General features: G+C 42.5%; 1 protein-coding gene across 3 annotated transcripts; it reads right to left on the bottom strand.

Annotated features, from left to right (window-relative positions):
• Positions 1–960: 960 nt before the first annotated feature.
• LOC123188811 (uncharacterized) lies at positions 961–17,501 on the bottom strand. 3 transcript variants are annotated; one of them, XM_044601094.1, is made up of 7 exons: positions 17,187–17,501; positions 2,478–3,001; positions 1,963–2,364; positions 1,835–1,867; positions 1,580–1,648; positions 1,392–1,485; positions 961–1,315 (listed from the first exon to the last, which is right to left on the bottom strand). In XM_044601094.1, the coding sequence occupies exons 2-6, from the start codon at positions 2,997–2,999 to the stop codon at positions 1,393–1,395; spliced, it is 1,119 nt and encodes a 372-aa protein (XP_044457029.1). In that variant the 5' UTR covers positions 3,000–3,001; positions 17,187–17,501; the 3' UTR covers positions 961–1,315; position 1,392. The 3 variants fall into 3 exon arrangements, with proteins under 3 accessions (XP_044457029.1, XP_044457027.1, XP_044457028.1); XM_044601092.1 differs by having other exon boundaries at positions 1,405–1,485; positions 17,187–17,500; XM_044601093.1 differs by lacking the exon at positions 17,187–17,501 and adding an exon at positions 7,059–7,123 and having other exon boundaries at positions 1,405–1,485.
• Positions 17,502–23,564: the final 6,063 nt, after the last annotated feature.

Raw genomic sequence — 23,564 nt, 5'->3', positions numbered from 1 at the left:
GAACGGCCCCGACAACAAAACACCTGGTCGCGATCGCGCGCCTACGCCTCGCATCGGACGGCTGTCCACGCAAGTGCTCGCGACGGCAAACGAGCAGCCGTGCACTTTTTAGCATTTAGGTTAAAAAATGTTCTCAATTTTGAAAAAAAAAATTGAGAAATTAAAATTTGTTCATGATTTTTTTAAAGTGAGATTATAATTTACCGTTGTAAAATATTACCCAATGATGTCACATATGATTGACAAACCGTTTCACACAGACGAATCCCCCGCCCGTGTCCTCCTATACTGCGCTCTGCATGCTGGGAGAAGACGCAGCGCGCCGGTTTGGGTCGGCCCATGTGTGTGCAGCCAGTTTTGAATTTTTTTTTTCATTTTAGTTTTTCTCCTCTAAATAATTGGTCTTTCAAGAAAGTTCCAAATTATTTAAAAAATGCCATAAATCATAAAATGTTTGTGGCTTCAAAAAATATAAGTAATTTTTTAAAAAATAGTTCACATATACAAAAAATGTTCAAAAATAAATGTTTGAGAAATCAAAAAAAATGTTTATGATTCTTTTTAGAAGTGAAATTATTAATAATATTTTTCTTCCATTGCAACGCAGGGGCACTTTTGCTAGTAGATAACAAAAATACCACAGGTTTAGGAATACTACGGTTTTATAGAACTTCAGTCTTTTTGACACCAAACACGTCAAAGTATTTAAAACTGTGAGTCTCTAGAAAAACTACAGTATTCTTCGAAAACTTCCAAAACTTTGCTGCCAAATGTAGCGTACAGTTTTAGAGATACAACGTTTTGTTAAACTACATTATTTATCAATTCCGAACACATTATAATATTTAAAACCTTCATTACTTTTTAAACCATGGTATTCCGCCAAAACTCTAAAACCGCTGAGCTAGCAAACGTAGCCTTAATGATGCGGAGGAATATATGTTTCCCACACGATGGACCTGTCCGAAAGCTCTATCATGCCCAATTTTGTACTAGTACGTTTATTATAGTCAATCAGTGTTTCATACAACCTGTTAATAATACTAGAAAACTACATAAATAGAAATGTTCTATGCCACCAGCTTCAACCAAATCTTAACATATTGAATGCTCTAGCCTCAAGCAATCGTCAACTTGATGAAATGGCAAAGTTCACGCGCTTGGCTAATCACCTCTATATTTTTCTTCAGGTCCCTTCTGCAGTATCATAAACAAATCCTTTCACTGAGAAATAGCAGGTGACACACATAGATAGCTCTAGTTCTTTCTCTCTTGACTCAAAGTTAGATAAACTACGGAAACGTTCACAAGTTCCCTGCAAATTGCACAAACATAAATTCCTGTTAGTATAAAGATATGGAGCAAGAACAGGAAATGACTCTCATATCTACTTTAGAAGTTTGCCTTGGGTATAACATTGTGTTCTTCAGCTGTCTTCATTTTCTGTTTGAGAAAAGACGTATAAAGCTCGATTTCTCTTGGGAACTGTGAGGAGAAAAGTGGAAAGAGGATTAACAACATTGCGTACAAACCAACACTGAAAAATCACTAGAGATTTTACAAAGCAGAACTTGGTTACCAGCTTATCGATCTCATTACAGATACGCCTTTTGTAAGTGCCATCTTTGATGCTTTTCTTTGGAGGAGACTGTATTGTTATCATGCAGCAAAATATTTGAAATTAGAGTATTTCGAAATCATAAACAAAAAATGCAGATATGGAGAATTTGATGAATTGTATAGGTTGTAACATTGCAAAAACTCCATTAACTAGAAGGACCATTTGCTCTTTACTCATTTCCAAAATAAATGAACTATAAGCTTTGGATATTACCTTACCACCAGTAAGTTCTTTAAGACGTTCGACCTGAAAAATGAATGCAAAATAATTAACTCCATAATATGTATTATTATGTCGAAACATATTTTAACAGAGGTTAATAATACACGAGAAACAAGTACCGTGTCTTGTACAGTATATTCACAATCCTCCAACTCTAGAGCAGCAAACTCGGTAAGATCATAGAATAAACGAACTCTTCCTTCTTGGATGTGCTTGAAAATAGCTTTACGCTCCTTTTTCTCAATTAGCTCTTCATGCACAATGTAATAGTACAGCTTATGCCTCTGCGCCATCTTCTCGAGATGATGCATGAGCTGTAAGTACTCATCAACAGCAATCCTAATTTGAAAAAACAGCATTTTTTGGAAAAACTTGTTTGCAATGACAATAGCCTTGGCTAGCACCCCGTCTTTGGTCTCTCTGTACCTCGCTGACTCCATTAGTTTGTCAAAGAAATCGATGTATTGCAAATCACCTTCCAGAGTCGTAGGTTCAATATAGTTACAGCATGGAGATGAAAACTGGACAACACAAAAATATGCAGAGCTAAGACTCAAAATGTGGTACATAATATTCAATCAATGCAGATATGAAATTAAGTACAACTAGTTGGAGGAGAGATCTAGATATGTACCTTCCCAACAAATTGGTGAAAGAAGTGCGGGTAAGACTTTGCTTTCAGGCCGTCACGAATGGAATGATAATAGTATGTCATGGTGTGAGGGAAGTTGACCTTCAGCTCCTCCTTAGATGTGAGGCAATTGAAGAGGGACTCTTCTGAATTCTGAGATTCTTTCAAATTGTACATGTCCAAACGAACACGAAGAACTTCTTCACTAGTTAAGAGCGGTTGCGGCGAATCCACTTTCTTGCGGTGAGGCCATTTCCCATGTTGGGGATCAACAGAATTGCTTCCTCTTCCCCCTCTTCTCTTACTAGATCTATATGGCATGGATGGCCATGGTTTGCTCGATACTTTATTATAATCAATTCCATCGTATTCATTCGCCTTAATCTCCTCCTCATCTTCCTCCCAGGGATACTTTAAATTATTCGTATAGAAGGGTATGTTACGGAATTCAGCAAGACTGTCCAGCATTGAGGTCACAAGGTACCTACTAGGACCTGCGTCAGCCACCAAAGATTCCTTCTCCATCTCTGATCAACAGATAGAAAGCAATACCAAGTATCAAAACAAAGCAACACAAAGTGTCAATACTTGACTCCAAATATCGTACTTAGAATAAGTACAGAAATAGCTATTGGAACAACACGAGTACTTGATTTAGACATCATAGTGCTAGATATCACGGCTTGATACAAAAGAACGGCATAACTTACGTGTGTTCTTGGGGAAAAAGCACAGCTGCTGATCACACATTAATATGTGTGTGAACAAATTTCTAGAGTCTTAAAAGTGCAGAGTACATTAGATTACGGTACGTTCTAATAAGCAATACTATGAAGTGGTAAGGACAACATCAAGTTGCATCTCCACTCAACTCATAAAAAAAGTTGCATCTGTACTAATGTCTACTATTGAAGGGGGTTTCTTTCACTTCGCTCCTCACCTCATTGTACGATTGCCCCCTTCCCACCGATTTTTTTCTGCCAAACCGAGATCCCACCTCCCGGTTTTTTAGGTGTCTTCTCCTTTGTTTCCCCAAAATCTCTCTATTACCGACTTTTTCACATAACAGATTGCTCCATCCCGAAAAGCCATCGTTCTCTTCACCTCCTATCCCTACCTCTATCTCTCTCGATCTATCATGGCGGGATCTTCCTCCGAGACGCACGAGGTGAGGGAGCAGAAATTCCTAACCCTCCCGATCCTCCATGCGATCTTCCCACCATCCCCTCCCTCTTCTTCTCCCACGGTGCATGACGGCAGTGGGTAGGTCGGCCGGAAGTCGTGGGGAAGCTCGCGCTGGAGGAGATCACAGTGCTGCATGTACTGGTACATGCGGTTGAGCACAGTGGAGCAGTTCGGTGCCAAGGGTTTCAGTTGGCAAGGAGGGGGGAGGGAGGCTGTGCTGCTCCTGGACATGTCACACCTGGTGTTACCGGCGCTCTTGTCCGCATATGACATTGGAGTCTAGGGCTGGGAGGTTCTGGGTTCTGGGAAGGGGGGAACGGTGCAGGAGTTCACATCGTGTGTGATCTCAATTGTCCTTGGGCTTGGTAACTGCCTCTCGCGTTATGTACAGGACAGGTTCCAGACATGTGAGGTTTATCCAATGAAGGTAATCCAATTATGCATTGGAACGTCAGCGTTGATATCATGAAAGATTGAACGACTTGCTTAGCATCAACAACTGTAGTGCCATTTCAATCTGTATTGCCACTGTCGAGTTAGGTATATAATAGAACGAGTATTTTGTTTAGTTAGGTGCATCAATTGTTCAACTTCCACATGTTATTCCTTAATTATATTGTATATGATCTTTAGGGTTGTGCTCCCAGGGGCAGGTAGAAAATTATTATGACATGTCATTACTTACAAGTTGCCTGGTTATTCCAGTTCAACACATTATTAGCAAATTATGCATAATGAAGATTCAGCTTGCTAGGAACGGACAACGCTGGGGTGCTACCCGTGTTTATTCGCGCAGAGGTCTCACTTTTACCTAACAACGGACAGTTAAGGGTGGGATTCTTCCCCCTTTAACATCATCTTTAATAGCAGAACAATCAGACTCTTAGAACGAAGCAACAACATCAAGTAATATCCATTAAATTATGTGTACTTATTGAGTGTCTAGCCATGCCGGATCAAGCATTACGGGACAAATATATGAACTACAGGAAAAGATAGAGGGAGATCCATCGTTGTCTGATGGTGACTGCGGTGTGAGGTGTGGCAGTCTGAAACCCATTACAGGAGAAATATATGAACTACAGAGCACGAATGATTTCAGAACATCACCATTTTACCGTTGAGAAGGCATGAACATGTATGCCATGTCTAATGCTCCTTGCTTATTACTCGTAAGTTTTGTCAAAAAGAAACTCTGGAGTCCTTATGTCCTCTAAATGGATCATGCATGTGTACGGGAGAAGGCACGACACAGTTATGATGTTCAGCAGTAACCTGCTGACTGTATAGGCCATGTTCAATTATACTAATATAGGGCAAACAGTATTTGTTATGACATTCAGAACTGCAATAACCTCACTTAAATGTGGGTTTCTCTTCCCAGACTGGATGAATGCCCTCCATAAAGTGAAAATTCAAATATGAAAAAGAAAAGGTAGAGAAGCATCTATTTATTTTGGTGATTTCATAAGATTTATTCCATTTAGTGATTCAAATGCAATTTTCAAAATCTTAACGTCAAGTGATTTTGTCATACACTCAGATTCATATTTTAGAATATCGGCGAGGCAAAGAAACAAGATTGAAAAGTAAGTGGTGAGTCTCTCTTTCTTGAAGATTGTTGTGTAGTAGAACAGATCAGCCAAAACCAATGTGATTTTCTTTTTTCAGGTTTGTAAGGGAATAAATTTTGGGACTTGCATTTTTTAGTGATATGCCAAACCAATTTGACATTTTTATCAAGTTTGTGAACATGTATTATTCATGGGCATTTAGCTAGTATACTTAGAATTGAAATGTATCTATCTACTACCCCTATAAAAGCAATAAAGGGCAGAGAACCAATTCATCTAATCCATCAAATCCTGCGATCTGATGATCTCCATCGCTCCAACATACTAAACGTGTTTTATGCTTTAATTACCCACTATGCCATTAGCCTCTAACCTCTCTCTTCCACAGGAAAAAAAACCTGCCTCCGCTATCCTCTCCCCACTCGCCTCGCACGATGCCTCGGCAGTTTGCCTCCCGCCACCGCCCCACACCTCGCACGCCGCCTCGACGACTTGATGCGCCGAAGGACCGGCGGACCACCGCCTCCACGCGCCGGACGACCTCCGCCCGACCACCTCTTTTCCGACGCGCCAGCTGATTGGCGGACCACCTTCTCGACGCACCAGCGGACCTCCGCCTCGACCTATGCCGCCCCCACCTGTTTCCCGACGCGACGGCAGACTGACGGACCTCTGGCTCGACGCGTCAGCAGACCTCCGCCTCGACCTCTGCCTCCCCAACCAGCTGAACGAGCCTCGCGTTGGTTTTTTTCTGGTATGGATCCCTTCCCCTCTCCGCGTGTCTTCCGCTGTGTGCATGGGTGTTCTGCTTGTGCGTGTTCTGTGCCTGGATCGCTGGCATGTGTGTGCTCTATACATTACTGAATGACAAATTTCCAATCTTTGGCGATGAACAATGTTCAGGTTCATTCAGGGAGCTCGCCCGCATCCATGATCCATCACGTTCTGCCATTTTTAAGAATTAATCAAGATTACCTTTCAGGCTTGTTCTGTTGTGGTCAGAAATTGGACGTATACATATGCTCCTGCTTTTTCTACACCACCAACTTTACTGTCGATTACAACCTTAACTTGATCTGAATAAACATAGTGAAGTAGATGCAAACTTCAGGATAAAAGCATGTATAACATGCAGTGAGAGGAAAAGGGCTCCGTGCTAGACATGTTGATTATACTCCCTCCATTCCAGAATATAAGGTGTATAGGTTTCCGTGCAAGTCAACCATTCAAATGTTTGACCAATACAGAATAAAATAACAACATCTGCAATACCTAGCAGATAAAATATGAAACTAATTTCATGATGGATCAAATGATATAAATTTCGTATTGTGAATGTTGATATATTTTTCTAAAAACTAGGTCAAACTTGCACTTGTTTGACTTTTCAAAAAACAAATACACCTTATATAAAGGAACGGAGGGAGTACTGTTTAATGTTAGCTCCATCAATACTGATACAGATAGGATTTCCTGTTGTACATAGGTAAATATTTTGCAAGTAATGTAATCTGGTAAGCTAAAGTATTACGATATGCTACCTTACTGCTATCTCAAAATATGATGCGACTATTCAGTATCCATTGCCTGATATAGTCAGTCAGAGGCATCAAATCAAGTCTCCCTTAAATCATTTATAACTGTACATCACAAGTTGATGCCTCCAACTGCCACCAATATGGCAAGAAACAAGGCATGCTGGCTTTACACCGCTTGTAAAATCCGATTAAAGCAATCACTTGCAAAAATGCAGCATGCTAGCTTCAGATCGCTGGCCAAACTACGGCAGGGTACTCGAGAATACTACACATCAATGCAGACTAACCTGTAGGAGGGCAACTTCAGACCCAAGAGCGCCACATCTTTCTTGAGGCGAGTGATGAACTGGGAGCACACACTGCATGGGTTTAGGGAAACAGAACTGCACATACTCAACAGACCAACAATTATAATCGGAGGCCGATAAGGGACCCGTCGGTCAGTGTCACACTGAGGGGGGGCGAGTAGCGCCTGGGTACGGAGGAAGACAGATCCGGGGAGGCTAGGCGGTGACCAGGAGAGTGCTCACTTTCTATTAAGAACGGAAGCAAAAAAAAAAACTTTATCATGGACAGAAAGGGTACAACTTTGTTTTGGTTATACAAAGTTCAGTGTCTAGAGTATATCCATGGTGACACTAATACATATAGAGATTTCCATGTATCACCTCATTCTTCATTTCTGATCTATCTAACATCTTTGTTTGATTATCAATATTGTATCCATGACTCAGGGAATATAAATTGCATGCTGTCAGCCAGATACATGGAAATTATATTTTATCTATCAATGTTGACGCTCCTTCATCTGATCGATGCTTCTTATTTTGAATATAAATTCTGTAATTATATTTCGAATTCTGATCAATGCTTCTTCATTTGGATATTTTATAATTCACATACAGGATTGCGACTTGGTTATGACACAATTGGATATTTTATAATTTGCTTATTATGTTGTTAAAGTTCTTAGGAAAACAGGGACATATCATCGTAATAACTATGATGATTCCAAAACTATTTAATGTTAGATCACTGTAACAAAAGAGTATCTTTTGTTGGTATCGAAGAATAAGAAAAAATAATGCATTTCAATTTCAGTAGTCTTGTATGCACTACTAATTTCACACATGGCAGACTTTGTATTGAAATGCCCATAGTTGAATGATCTGAACCTCAACTATTGTACAAACGTACACTCAGGTATTATGTCCTTAACTTTCTCATCAGGTTGTCAAGTTAGTAACTTCTTTTATGATTGTAAGAATTAAATATTTTCCAGAGCGGCATGCTACTTCAGTTCCCAAATTTGAAGAATGTACATGCATTTAGATGCCAAGATACATTGATTGGTGCAATCAGAAGCCAGGTGCTACTTTATTAACCCATTTCCCACTCCCAAGTAATTTTTCATTTAAACTCGAGCTTCCTTCTGTAGCTCCTTCATTGCTGTGCGTTGACCGGTAGTTTCAAGGTTATTGATAGACTCGAGCTTCCTTCTGAAGTGGTAAGCAGTAACCATTTGCTATCAGCAATCCTAAAGTGGAAAATATGTTATCTCAGAATTAGCTGCATATTGTTTAATAACGTTGCTCTCCAATGTTTTTGGCTCATCCAATTTATGTAAGCATGTGCAGTATTAGACTGAACCAAACAAACCAGAACTGAACTACTTTACTCTTGTCTGAACTGCATTTCAGTTTGAACAAATAGTGTTGTGTTCCTATTTGGTGGGAAAAATGATTTAATTTGGCTCTTGGTTTTACCCTTCAGAAACTGATAAACAGAAGGAATCTAATGATGCAATTGTATCAACTGGAGTCTATCAAGGAGTAGGGAGTGAAGCTGAAGGTGTATCAGGCTGTAAGCTTCTTTAGCCTAGGAATCATCATATCTATCGGAAATGGTGCATATTACAGTATGCCTTGTTTAGTGTGTAACTATGATGGAGTTTTGTCTTTCAAATTAGAGGTGCTTACGCCAAAATATATCACTTGCATGCAGGCTAAATGGAATCATTATGGCCTAAGTGGAATGACCTTTTCATTTAACATATCTTAGAGAAAGAAGTCCAGACAGGTCTAGTGTCACACCCTGATTTTCATGCCACAACACTTAAGCTAATATATCATGATAAAGTGTGGTTTCACAAAAACTCTTGCATTATTTGGCTTTTATTTGGAGTTGGTCTTCTCTCTGTGTTTTTCTAGTGCTCTTTAAAGTCAACACAACTCCACCTTCTATACTTCATCTCCTTGCCCCAAACTTCAATGATCATGCCATGTGTATAGAGAAATATAGTATTTTCTTACAAAAATAATTTGGCCAAAAAGTATTTTCAAAAAATAGTTTTTCCAAAAACCCCTGAATTGAGGTTTGCACTTCAAGAACTTGATTTGGGGTATGAAAAATATTTCAAAGAGTATATTTGAAACCTATTAGATATAGGATTCCCGTAAACCACAAAAATATAATTTTAAAAGTTATTTTCCTATTTTATTTAAAAGCTTTTTCTTAAGGCCAGAAATGGTCTTTAATAGGGAAAAATTATTTTATTGTTTTAAAAATATTTGACAAAAATCAGGGAAACTCAGTGGGCATATATTTCTCATATATAAGAGTTTCAACACATGGTCATGTTCAAAATATTGGACAAAACCTCCCAAAACCATTTCTGCCCATTTCAAGGATTTGAAATATTTCTACAGGAAATATTTTCATAAAAATCCAAGGAAAATCCAGCAAGTCACAAATGCATATTGTGATCACCTTGCAAAGCCTCATGTCAATCAAGGTCATTTTGGTTCACCAAAATGCCCCAAAACCCTCTCTGACCAGAATCAAATTTGAACAACTTTGTACTACCAACTTTCTCTCCTTGACCCCAACTTCTGTGAGCATGTTCACATGACCAAATGAGGCCACTACACCAAGTGGTTCATCAAGGGGAAGTGATTTGCTCAACAAGATCTACACAAGTTCATTTTTGCTAATTTCTAGGGTTTACAAAAGTTGCATTGGCAACTTTGCCCAAATAAGCTCCAAATTGGTGTGAGGCCCTAATTATATGTGCCATTTCACCCTGTGGAGTCTCATGCCAAATGGAGTTCATTTCCTTACCCAAATTTGCATCAAACACCTTCTGGTCATTGCAAAAAGTCACTGGTTTCACCCCCCTACACTAATCTCCTTGACTCCACATTTTTACCACAGCTGAACCTGATCACCAGCAACCTCCAGTAGCTCCCCCTCTTCCAAAGCTCAATGATTGAGGGGTAAAAACCCCCATTTACCCCTCTGGACAGCCCTTCTCTTTCTCTCCCTCAACCTCTCGTCTGTCCTAGTGGTTCACCAAGGCATCCAAGGCCACCTCCCCTTTGTTTACTCACCCCACAAAGCCCCAGACAATAGTGGACACGCCCCTGGCACATAAACAATGACATGGCGTGCAGAGCTCGCGCTCTGGAGCATGCTACAGTGCTCTCCGGCACTGTAGCACGCCCATTCCAAGGCCTCCCGTCGACCTTGGGCGCCGGAATCGTGTCCCCCGAGGCCGCCTCGGCGTCCACGACACGCAACACTGTCAGCCCCTTCCTCCCTCGCCCTCCTTATCCCTCCACGAGCTCACCCGAGCACGTCCATGGACGCTGGCCATGGTGCACCGGTGCCCCCCCTATATAGAGCCTTCCCCCGAGCTCTTCCTCTGCTCTGCTGGACCCCCATCACTCCCGTGAACCTCTCGGACATGCCCAATCTCCCCCTTGTGCCCTCTTCCCACCTCCATGACCGGAGTGCTACCGTCGTGCCCTCGGGCGTAGCCGAGCCATCGTTGCTTTCCCGCTCCCACCGACCCATCCCGAGGACTCCTACGACCCCAAGAAGCCTCTCCCGCACACTAGGACCTCCTCCCCATGCCTGCCTCGCCGTGCCCATCCTCGCCGTCGCCGGTCTCCGCCATGGCCGACGCTCCGCCCAAGTCTGGCGCTCCCCGCGTCCAGCGCAACCACCTTTGGGCGCGGCATGGAACGGGGCATCCGCCCAGACCACCGGCCTGGCCCCGGGCGCAGCGGAGCGGCCGGAATCGTCGCCGGCGCGCTCGCCGTCTATCCCCTGCCTCTGCCCGTCGGGAGGAAGGAGGAGGCGGGAGGAGAGAGAGAGAGTTGGTGCGGGACCCGCAGGTCAGCGACGTCGGCAGCGGGCCCCGCCCGATTAAGTGGAGACGGCTTCCGTCGTTACCGTCTCCCTCGTGCGAAGAAGTATAATGGTGAACCCGCCTTCGACGCGGCCCCCTGCGCGCGTGCGGCCGAGCCGCCGGGCCGGCCCAGTGGGGCCCTGCCACTAAATCTCGCCGGTGCGCCCAACCGCCGCCCAGATCCGGCCCATTTTGGTAAATTCTTTTTCTTTTTCTTTAGCTGTAGACTTGTAAAATCCATAGACTAATCAAATTGACTCCAAACTAGATTATTCAAAATTCTAGTAATTCCTAAATTCTCGATCTATCACATGGTGCTGTTTGCACATTTTCCAAAAACATTTGCTACACAAATGTTTATGAAATCCCACCTTTTCATTTCTGTGATAAACTTTAGAAAATCACAGAGAGCCCATTTTTGATCCAAATGAAATTATTCAAATTCCTAGATACTTCTAAGCTCATAAATTAGGTTTGGAACATTTTTCCCAATATCTTCTGTGTCATATTAAATATTGGTCCATTTCTCCATGTATAGCCAAGTTTACAAATTCATAGAAAAATCATTTGAACTCCAAATCCAGTGAAACCAACTCCTAGGTTCTTCTAAAATTATTACTTGTTAAATGGGTGTCTTTGCTCATTTTTCAAAATAATATTTCTGTACACTTCTTGCAAATCCACAAATCCCTTGATTCCATCATATCGAAATGTTTAGAAATATCCATTGATCCACTTTCAATGAAATCACCTTGGTCATTCCTCATATGACCATAGGTATCCTAGAAAAGTCCAACTCACATTTTTTAGAGCACTTTTATTTTCTGCCTTGTTGTGTTGCTTATTGTGATTGTTTCCGACGTTAGTTGACGAAGTAGACGGAGTATTTGGAGAAGGACCAGAAGACTTGAAGACTCTGATGAACCAGGCAAGCAGCCCTTTGACCATGTCTAAGAAACCCTTTTTATGCATGCCATATGGCACTTTTACTGCTTGCATCGAAGTCATGATAAAATGGTGACCACTTGAGGTGGTTTGCCACCGTTACTTCCTCGTTGATACTTGCATGGTGCATGACCCTACCTCCTTATGAGGGTTATGCCGGTGGGAGTAGATAGGATGCTAAAGTAGATGCTACGCAAAAAGGGACGGGTATATGCATGGTGATGGAGACAAGGTATTTTCAAAAGACTTTTCGAAAAACCCGTCGGGTGCCACTTATGCCCGAGGGAGATAATGAGATGGGTAACCACTTGATGACGAAGTGGTGTACCGAGGCAAGTGTGTGAGTTGTTTTCGAAAACGGATTAGATTTAAGATTTGTCGACTATCCCAACTTTACATGTGCAACCACTCTACCCTTGTATGGGAAAGGGCATTATTGATTACCTAGGCCCATACTAGCTTGGAGCCCGCATTACTAGTGACGGGGGAGAGTTGGTGCTCTCTCTCGGGACGGGGTCGTGCCAGGTAGGGCGGCCATGACTGTTTTCACAGGGCACCGGATACACCGTTGTGTCCCCTCTCGGATGTTACGATCTCGAGTGAGTCTCGTATGATGTACATTGTGAGGATATGGAACAACGAGTGGACTCCTTGTTAGTGTCGTCTAGGGAAAGATAGTGATCGGGTGCTTACCCCAGGTACTTGAGGTATCGCGGGTCGTGGATGTCACGGAAGTTCCCCGGATCTTGTGGGTAAAGTGTGCAACCTCTGCAGAGTGTAAAACTATTCGAATAGCCGTGTCCACGGTCAAGGACAGTTGGGCGGTGCTGCTTAAACTACGTCCAGAGTTTTACAAACCGCCTGTGTGTGTGTTGATAAAACTATTTGGGTTAAGTCAGATGGCTTGACACGATGATCGAGTTGGATTGATGTCCAACTTCGCTTATGTTGATATCTGTAACTTGTTCATACGGACATCTGTACTCTCATGATGCATACTTTACAGGTTGATAGATCATGTCATTGCACTCAAAACTAGCTTTCTGCAAGCTACCTACTTAGTGCTATATCATTGCATTATTGTGCCTTGTTCCAATCATGGGTTGCTTGCGAGTACATTCAAAGTACTCATTGGCTTGCCACTGGTTATTTTATTGGCCAGGCATGAAAGAACAGGATATAAATGAAGAGTACCTTGGTGACGAACATGCGAGCTAGGACGCTTCCCAGTCAGAATGCCTGTAGGGTTAAGGCAGATGGCATGGGTTCTACTTATCGACGAAGAATTTCCGCTGCTTAAGTTTATTTGGTGTTCAGTCCTTGTGACTTTATCTATGTAAGACTTGACCATAATGGTCATAATTTGTGTAAGACGGTATGTATGGATGTAAGACTCTTGTTATTCAGCTTCTGTGTATTCAGTGAACATTGATCTCTGGGATCACTGTACACGTGCATTCGGTGATCTCGACTTATGAGTCGGGGTCCCCACATCTAGGGTGTTGTATTAATAGCACACAGGCTAATGTAGTCCTTCTATATCCACTTGTGTTTACTTCCTTTTTGGCCATTTAAACTATTGTATGCGTTCTGTTTTCCATTTGACTATAATTTTTTTTTATCCTATGCAAGCATTTCCAAAGATAGTTTTAATGTTTGGTACTTATTTTCTAAATCTTCATTGACCTTACCATTGAGACAACCCACTGTATGTTTGTGTTTTTATTAATTTGTGTTAGATTAGATGAGTTGTATTTTTTATTAATTTATGTCAGATGTCCAAGATAGGCATGGAGTGTTTCCACACTCTACTATATTAATTGAGCTCCATATACTTTTGTGAACATTAGTAATGGTGAACTTTTGTGTATGTTCTCATGAGTAATCACACTTTTACCAAATCATTCCCAAAATTGGTTGTGCAATACTTTTTTGAGGTTTTGACTTACGCTGCTTGATTAGATCATCTTAATAAGAGTTCCATAACATAAGCCTCAGTTGCTCTATCCTATTATCTTTCTCTGAAGTAGCAACATTTTATTGTAGGGAACATCAAGATACCATTAGATTGCAAGATGTTGATATTTAGAAGTTAAGGATGTCAATATTTTGCTTAAAGTATGTACATGGAAATATTTAATTGAATAATGTTTGTCGTGCATATGTTTCTATCTTTTTCAGTGGACGCCTACTTAAATTGGTGTTTTTCTATTCGTGCAAATAATCAAGCTCGGACATTACCACTTAGTTGCAGCCTGCAGTATATCCAGAAAGCTTGACATACCAAGTCATGATTAAGAAGAACAAATCGGTGATTTAAGAAGTATCGTGTCATTTCACGTGCATTGCACGTGCAGGCTTAGTACTAACTAGAAGGGTTGGACGCGCTTTGCTGCCTCATTGGTGTTGTTGAGTTTTCAAAAAATAATCGCTCTAATTCAAAATATAAGATGTATTACTTTTCTGAAAATTCAAACCTTTTAAGTTCGATCAAATTTGTAGAGAAATATATCAAAATCCATAATATCAAATCGGTATTTTAAAATTCATCATGAAATGATTTTTCATACTTTTTTTGTTTAATATTGTGGATGTCGATATTTTTGCTCTAAACTTGGTCAAAGTTAAAGAAATTGTTGGGATACCCCTTATATTTTGACTGATGGAATATTTAGTTTGGCTAGTGGGGGAGATGATAGAGTGTGTTTTATTTTTATTTATAATGCGGTTATTTGGTGGGCATTTCGTGGTGTGATTATGTGTTATCCGCCAACCAACCTATATTTATGTGGGGAAATTTCTGTGTGAGTGGTCGCATGTACTACCATATTGGTGCTACAATATCACACGGTGGCGCTTCTTTTTTTCAGGTGGTGGGAGGGTGCGCGAGATTGATATGTTTTTATAGGCCGGTTGCTGCTGATTAATTTCAAAAATCATTGGTCCGGTCAAAATCGTAAACCAAATCCGAAATTGAATACCTCAATTGAATGAAAGAGCTTAAAAATTAGGGAACATAGTGAATTAAAAGATTTAAATGGAACAGCTTGAGAATGTGTTGACCCGGTCAAAATTGGTTGACCCAATTCTAAACTGAATACCTCAATTAACTGGGAGGTCTTAAAAATTAGGAAGCATGATGTATAGTATAAAAGAATTGAATGCGAGAGCTTTGAAAAATTGTTGACCCGGTCAAAATCGGGTGACCCAATTTTAATTGGAGACCTCAATTAAATGTGGCTCTTCAAAACTAGGGAGCTTAGTGTTATAGAGGATAAGAAAAATAAAACATCATAGAACCAGTGGCGGATCTAGGATTTGAAGAGAGGGTGGTCCACCTCAAAAAAAAATTGTTGACAGCATACTAATCTATATCTATACCTTACTAATAAAAGGGTGAACGCTTCTTCCCACCGAATTTTCGTCCGTAGCTTCGTCCGTCCGTCAAAATTTTCGTAGGTTGCTATAGTTTTACATGAGTTGGACTTCTCCCTGATCTATCCCGAGTTTTACCAGATCTTTGTGAGACCCGTCGGCTGTTTGGGCCTCAGCCCATCAAACGCAGCCCGGGCAAAACAATGCAGTCCGGCGGAGGTGGCAAAAATAAGTGCCCTATTGGGAGTCGAATTCTGGACCTCCTATTAAATGTATAAGGAGGTGTCCAACTGACCAAGGTTATTTTCATGGAGTAAAGAAAGGTTGGTCAGTATTAGATAGTCCCACCTCGCTTTCTTAAGCAAAATATCACCAATTTAAATACATCTATTAGTTGATACCAATAAGTCGTCCAGAGAATCTATAAGGAGTGTGTCTGCTTCTCCATGGGGAGAAAAGTATGGAATTAACTGGAGAGAGATAGCTTGAGAGAGCGTCATGGGAGGAAGGAATCGGAGAAGAAGGGACTGGCCGCCTCCATGGGAAGGAGCAGCGAGAAGTTAAGGCCAACAGAGCATGCTGCAGACCGCCGGGGCTGCAGAGGCGGCCGGATACCGCTAGCTGGGGGAGCCCCTGCATGTGCGTGCAGGAGGTGGCCATGGTCTCGGTTTTCACTGCAGGAAGCCGAAGGGAGGGCAGAAAACGGGGAGGCAGCTGTGGCCCGTCGATGCAGCAGCAGGAGAGGTCGCCATGGCTGCGGCTCGGTCGAGCTGGAAGGGCTTCGAAGGAATATAAGCGGTAGTGGACGGCTCTACCTGTTCGATCACATGCAGGAAGAAGGGAAGAGAGAGAGGTAGCAGCGATCGATCCACTACGTCCGTTGCCTCATCCTACGTAAACCTTTTTTTTGAGCAAATCATCCTACGTAAACGATGTGGACTAGCAGCCTATAGTAGCCGGGTGGGCTTCTGTGTCGGCCAAACGGGCCTTTGGCCTGATAGGAAGGAGGTGGAAAGGTTCACGGAAAAAAGGAAAAGAAAGAGGGTAAAACCGGCCACATCTTATAAGAGGAATATAAGCTTTTATGCCTAAAAAAAAGCTTTTGAGCTGCAATATTAGTTACTAAGAGGATATGGAAAAATGTAGATTGTCAAGGACAGGGATACATACAATCTTTGCCAAACTAGCGTCCCAAGTACCTTTGATCCATAGTATTTTTCCGTCAGAGACTTTTGTCCAGCGTTGGTCGTGAATAAAGTAGATTTATGTTGCTTGGGTGACAAGAGAGTTCAGGGTGGTCAAGATGCCTAGGTTTAATTTGGAAATGAGAAAGTTGCAAACAGTTGATTTTTTTTTTCTCCGTAGCAATGTATGGGCATTCAACTACTGTCCCTTTATGTAGACAAATGCATGTAAATTGTGCATGTTGATACTTTAACAAATGAATAATTAAGTTTTTGGTTAAGAAGAATGTTGCTAGCATCACATATGTGAGTGTTCTCCCATGACAACGCACGGACCCACGAGAAGATGGAAGAATTTTTCTCTCCCGTTGCAACGCACGGGCATTTTTGCTAGTTTTACCAATACCACATAGAAATAAATCAATATGGTCTTGCAATCATATTAAAATTCTCAATTAAGTCTCAGTTACATAGTACTGAGTACATAACTCTAGAACCAATACCAATTTTAGAAGCAAGTAAACAACATTAAGTCCCTATCTTCATAGCATGTCTCTGGTTCTCTTCATTCTTCAATAATTATATGCAATAGTTATCTATTCTCTATCAATCATAATGACACAATTGAACACAAATTATGTACTAGATAGTGGATAGCACAGCAAAGAGCATCAGCAAACCCTAAATCAAAAAGTTGGGAATGGGCACTTGAGCAGTACCTCAAATCAGACTAAATGCCACAGGAGCAAGGTTGCTGCCGCGGTGCCGCCTGCCAGCCGAGTGACGGATTGCGGATTAGGCGGCGCGGCGGGCGCCAGGTGCAGTGGGCGCTGGGCGCGGAGGGCGCGGTTGACGCCGTGCTCCGGACGGGCGCGAAGGGGAGGCAGGCGCCAGGCTGGGACGGCCTCCGGGCTCCGACGAGCAGGCGAGCGGCGAATCGAGAGGTCGGGGAGACGGGGACGGACAGGATAGTGGATCGCGGCTCGATTTGTCTCGCGTCTGGCTGCGTGCCGCGAGCCGCGTACGTCGAACCCATGTGAGGGTGGGCGCCCCTATTTTATTTAATTGGAAAACTTTGTTTTTGTCACTCTAACTTTTGCCAAACTTTTCCTAATCTCTCCCTAATAATAAAGCGCGGATTGGGTCTGTTAGATTCACCGTCACGCCCTTTTTGCGGAAAAGCCCCTGTGGTTTTTATGAATTGAACCCGCCGTCCCTATTTTAGTGAATCTGGAAAAATGTTTTGATTTTGCAAACTAACCCATGTATTTTGTAATAATTCCGCCCGCGCTCCTCTGTTCATCTTATCCGCTGGGAGAGAAGTTGGAAAGGGGGCCAACTTCGGCTGGGCTCTCATCGGAGAGCTCGTCGGCGCGGAAGTTGCAAGAGGTGGGGCGAGGCGGCCGAACGCGGGCAGAGGAGAGACGCAGCGAGGTAGAGGCGGAGGCTTGAGGCGGCGGGGACAGTGAGCTCGCGCGCAAGGAAGGAGTCAATGCGGAGGAGTATGAAGGCGCGACGGCCGGAGGAGGTTCAGGCGGCGGGGAAGGTGGCCGGAGCGGGGCATCAAGGCACTGGATCGGGCGGGCGGGCGAGGATGCGCCTCTGACTTGTGTGTGGGGGCGCACAGAGGAGAGCCAGGGGGAGAGATGACGGGAACGATTGAGTTTTTTTTAGGCAAAGGGGATCAAGTGGGAGATGAGCATCGAGCACATGCTGGCTGCGCTAGGGATCAGATGGGCTACGAGGTTGGGCCGGGTCGCGCTATGGGCAAAAGAGAGAGAGAGAAGAGAGTTGGCCAGCCTTTTCTCTATATTTCCCCATACAAAAAAATACAACTATCAGCTTCTTCATAAGAATGATTTATTTGTGGGCTTTCCCATGAGCCATGGTAAATTTTGTATGATTTATTGCATCAGCCAACTAATTCACAAGCATGATTGCTAGCTTTGTGAGGAAAGGTCGATCAACTAAGTACATACATGGTAACCCGTGTAATGTTGTTTCCGGCTGACTAACTAGCATGGCTGAATGCAACACTGTCCAAGAGGCTCTTCCTGACAATCCTAATTCTGCTCTCCATGCTCATATTAACAGGGATAATAGTTTGATGCTACAACAGGGCTGCACCATTAGGTCTGATCTTCTAATCTCAGAAGCCAAAATATTTTCTGGCCCTTCTTTCAAATGTTCAAAAATTCCAGGTTTATCAAATGGAGATGTAGCTACGGGCATTGGAGTTTTTTTCAATTTTTTGCAGGACAATAGAAGTATCCAAGTTCAAATTCAAGCATCATCACCACTAACTTCGTCACCTCTACAAGCAGAAGCACAAGCTCTTCTTGCCGCCAAAGCAGCGTAGATCTTACAAGTCGAGCAACCGACGTTACCGACAATCTTTCTCTTGCCAAGGCAGCGGCGAACAGGAAAGTAATAGCAGATTCCACTCCTTGAATAATTAGAGAATTTCTTGCTGATTTCTACATGATTACCCAACATCTACAGTCCCAGGTGTTCCATATATCTAGAGAAATAAATGGGATTGCGCACAATGTAGCTCATCAGGTTCTTAATCGCTCTTTGGAACCTGTCTATAGTTGTTTCGGGTCAGCTCACAGCAACAGAATATGCCTTGTCATTTCTACTCTTTCTACCTTAAATTTACAGGGTTTTGTACTCCATGTTGTACACTGCTTTTGAGTTGAATGAAATTGGCGCTGAGGGCGCCTTTCCCCGTTCAAAAAAAATAGCATGGCTATCGAAGAGACATAATCAGAACTCACATATGTATTTTATTGTGTTCCATCAGGCCACCATTAAGGTAGCATCTGGGTGCCCTATAGATTTTTACTATTCCATTTTTTTTGCTATTCCAATGACCACACAAGAGTACGCATTTTGTTGTGTTCCATCAGGCCACATTAAGGTAGCATCCGAGTACCCTATAGATTTTTACTATTCCATATATATATATATATTTTGCTATTCCAATGACCACGCAAGAGTGTAGGGTGGATACCGGCAGAGAGGAGGGTCTTTTCATAGGTAGATGCTCTGCCAATAAAGAAAAATGTTACAAAAAAAATAGTGGCCTCTTCATAGGGATGGTCTGAAAGGACGTCAACTTAGAGCCGAATATGCAGGTGCTGACTCATCACCATGGATGATCATCCTTGGTTTTTATAATCAATAATTTGGTGTTACGATTTATAACTTTTTCGGTGTCAAGTAAAAATGCATAAGGAACTCCGTTTCCATGATGTGAAACCCATGCTATTTCCTCACTAGACAACAATACATCACAAAATATTGGCTTCTCACCACACTCCATCTCGCCGCGTGTGCATTCTTAGCGATGTTGTTCCATTGCTGCTCACTATGTCACCGCCATTGTGGCACCGCACATCCTCTCCTACAAAGGGAAGGAAGAACACCGGATCACATCTTGCCGTGTCTTGTCCTGCCTCTACAACCTTTCCATTCACTTCGTACACGACGACCCTTCCATCTCCAGTGATCAACCGCGACCAGGCTCCTTACCTGACCAACTCTGATTCATGGCGTTGTGTAAAATGAGTAGAAGTATGAGGGGAGGTGTATGGATTCGGTGCAAGGGGTAGCTCGCGAAGGGCGGCCCACATGTATAGCTTGCCAAGATTAGCTGTTAAAAATTTGAACATTTGCTTGCGTGGACACAATGACAGGTGTGAGGCGAGCTCATCGCCTCGATATTGACAACATTTGGACATGTTGTAAGCAGATGGATCGACATCATGGTCACCGTGCGGGTGGGAAGGAGGATAAGCAGTTGGCATGATATATTTTTCTCTCCCGTTGCAACACACGGGCATGTTTCCTATAGTAGTATTATTTTTTAACTAGCAAAAGAGCCCGTGCATTGCAACGGGAGAAAAATAAATACCAAATGCCTTACCCAATAAATTAAATTAGTGACGTTGCAACTAAATTATATGCAATTGTGCCTCCGATACGGTTGTCGGTAGGCGTAAGTTGCAATCGAGTCCGAAGAAGTTTGTTGCAATAGTGGCATCCGACTTTACAACAACAGTGGTCAATAAATATGCTACAAGCGGGCCTCGCCGATAGTGAGGTTGAGGAGGCGCTCAAGAGAGGGTGCCTCGCCGTCAAACATGATGTTCCGATGCTTCCAAAGAAGTCGGGCGCCAAGAAGTAGCAAGCAGGAGAGCCTTTGCGGGGCAGCGATGGCGCTGTAACGCAAGAGGTCATGTTGCAATCCTGGAACCAGTTGTCGAGTTGAGGAGGCCCAGGTGTGCATCGACACCAAGAGAGGAGCTCATGCCAGAGTTGGCTCGAGAAAGAGCAGCCGACGGGGAGGTGGTGTATGCTCTCAGGCTCCAACCAGTGATCCGACCAGAAACGACATCTCGAGCCATCGCCCAGGACACAATATGTGGAGGTGCACATGATCGCCGGAGCATCAGGGTCGTGCGGGATCGGGAGATGGGACCAAGGGCGGCCATCGTCAGTCCGCTGAAGCCAGATCCATTTGTCACAAAGGCAACTTTTCCTACTAAAAAAAATGGTGGTCCAACTTTGCAGCATGCGGTTCGCCTTAGGGCGACAACAAAAAATATGCGGTCAGCCTTCCAGCATTGTGTATTACTTGTAGCAGCATTAATCGGGCTTGTAGTATCGCGTGTCCCGTTTGTTGGAGCCACACTCAATTGAAACTACATGTGGGTTCCATGAAAAAAACTACATATGGACAACCAGATTTTTTTGGTGGATGTACAAACAAAAATATTGACAGTATGAAAAAGCAGCACCGAAAAGATTAGGACTCAGTACGCGCTAATGGCGGCACACACTGCAGCTTGATTTTCCTTACGGGGCTACACACACAGGGAAACTCAATTAGAGCGAATCAGCACCATGTATGTCCTTCCTCTATTGGGTTAATTAGTTAACTTGCGTGTGTAGTGCATGCCCTTCTTTTATTAGGGGTCTTAATCTTTCCTATTGGCAGGTGCGCCATCAAGCACAATTTATGAGTTTAAATTCTCCTTTGTTTCCATAGGCATGGATGTTCTTCCTTTATTGGGGGGCTAATCTTTCCTAGTATGCACGGAATTAAATTCCTTCATTTTCATACGCGCATGTCCTTCCTTTATTGATGCACAATTTTTTTTTAGAATCACCGGGGGAGGAGTCCCTCCACCTGAATATATTGCTCAAAGTGGCCATAATGCATAATCTTTCATGTTGTCACCACCGTGTAGATAAACCCCTTCCGTTTCGACACAATAACAGCGTCCACACCTCACCCTCAATCTTTCATGTAGAGCTGCGTGTTTTCACTTCTTTCGAATAGGCACCAACCTTTATAGGTTACTGTCAATTAGCAAAAGAATTCAGATTTTGCAGACAAGCATGACCTAGTTCAGGTGATAGTGGCCTTTTGGTTTGGTGGCGAGGTTGGGAGTTCGATCCCTAACACAGCCAAAATTCAGATTTTGTTTTTGCCTCCCATTAGAGCTGCTTTCTTCCGGCCGAAACAGTACAAAGAGGTCTCAGAATTAGTACCACCTCGGATAGCGAAAATAATATAGATGAAAAAACTGAAAGCGTAAATTTACGGAAAAAAGCGTATTATGACGGTGAACCTATGGAGTCAATCCGTGCTTATATATACACTAGCACAAATGCCCGTGCGTTGCAACGGGAGAAAACAACAGTTACTATGAACCATGGTTGGTTAGATCGAGGAACTATACCACAGGATAACAATCGCTGGTGACAATAAAAGGTGCATCATTTGAGGATAACTGAGGGGTAAAGTTGAAAACATGGTTAAGGTCAATCCCCGTAAACCACCATTCAGGGGTAACGTGAAAAAAGGGACCACTATGCCATGGAACTTTGGCTAATACTAATCTCAGTAAACCACCACTTAGGGGTAAAGTGAAAAATAGGAAACCCATAGAAAAACATGCATACTAGAAGCATCTTCAATAATGCATATGTTTCGAGCATTTCCCTTCAATTCCATCCACAAAACGAGAAACACTTTCTCCATTCTCAAATGACTCAGTAAGGATTGTTGGATGCAAAGTAGTATCATTTAAACGATGAGACATATTTGAATTTTTTTCGGGATGAATCCAAAAAGGTGGGGGTAAAAACACATAGAGGCACTATCGATAGCAGAACTTTGAAAATGCACCATGGCATAGTATGTGTTACTTTCTGACATTAGAATAAGGTTTGTCAGTGTAGCATTACATGTAGTCAAGTACAGACTTCACAGTAAAACTTTGCAAGTTACCTGAAACACAAGATATACAGAAGGTTAATTAGTCTAGCTGTCCTTCCTCTTTTTCCTACCACAATGATCTTTGAGACACGGCTTCCTAATACCCAAAAAAATTATACAAAATTGGATAGATTAATGTGAGGGAGCGAGGTGGGACTATTTAAGCAGGGAATTAACCTACTTTGTACGGAATAGTAGAAGGTAGCTCAGTTGGTAGTGCATGTAATGTCATCAGCATTTATTTTTGCCTCAAACGGATAGGTGGGCTGGACATAACTTATTGGGCCACAGTGCACCGGCGGCATATTAGGTGCCAAAGGTTTATTGGGCACCTCACACTGTAAGAAAAATTGACACAGTATCAATTAGTACCACCTCGCCTATCAAAAAAATAGATATAGAGTCAAACTAAAAGCGTAAAATTACGGGAAGAAGCGTATTGTGACGGCGAACCCGACAAAGTCAATCTGTGCTTTATTATTACTAGGAAAAGTGCCCGTGCGTTGCAACGGGTAAAAAAATACCCCTAATGTCACTGGAGCAAAAACCTGCACCCTTTACTAAAGGGCACAATGTGTAAATGTGAGTCGGACACTGCTTAGTGAGACTCATTCATGGTCAATGCTAATGTGTGTTTCGAAGCAGTTGCTGAGAATCACGATCTTCACATCATAACATGTTTGATAACATGGAAGAGGTTAATGCTAGTATTAAATACAAAATAAAAAAATAAGGATTCTTTTTGTGTTTGTAGGAATTAGCAATATATGAAATGAACATATACACATGTAAATTATCTCCAAAC

The sequence above is a fragment of the Triticum aestivum genome, chromosome 2A, assembly GCF_018294505.1.
Source record: "Triticum aestivum cultivar Chinese Spring chromosome 2A, IWGSC CS RefSeq v2.1, whole genome shotgun sequence".
In the NCBI taxonomy this organism is placed as follows: Eukaryota; Viridiplantae; Streptophyta; class Magnoliopsida; order Poales; family Poaceae; genus Triticum; species Triticum aestivum.
Note: the sequence above shows the minus strand (reverse complement) of the source record. Positions and strands in the feature narration are given on the sequence as shown.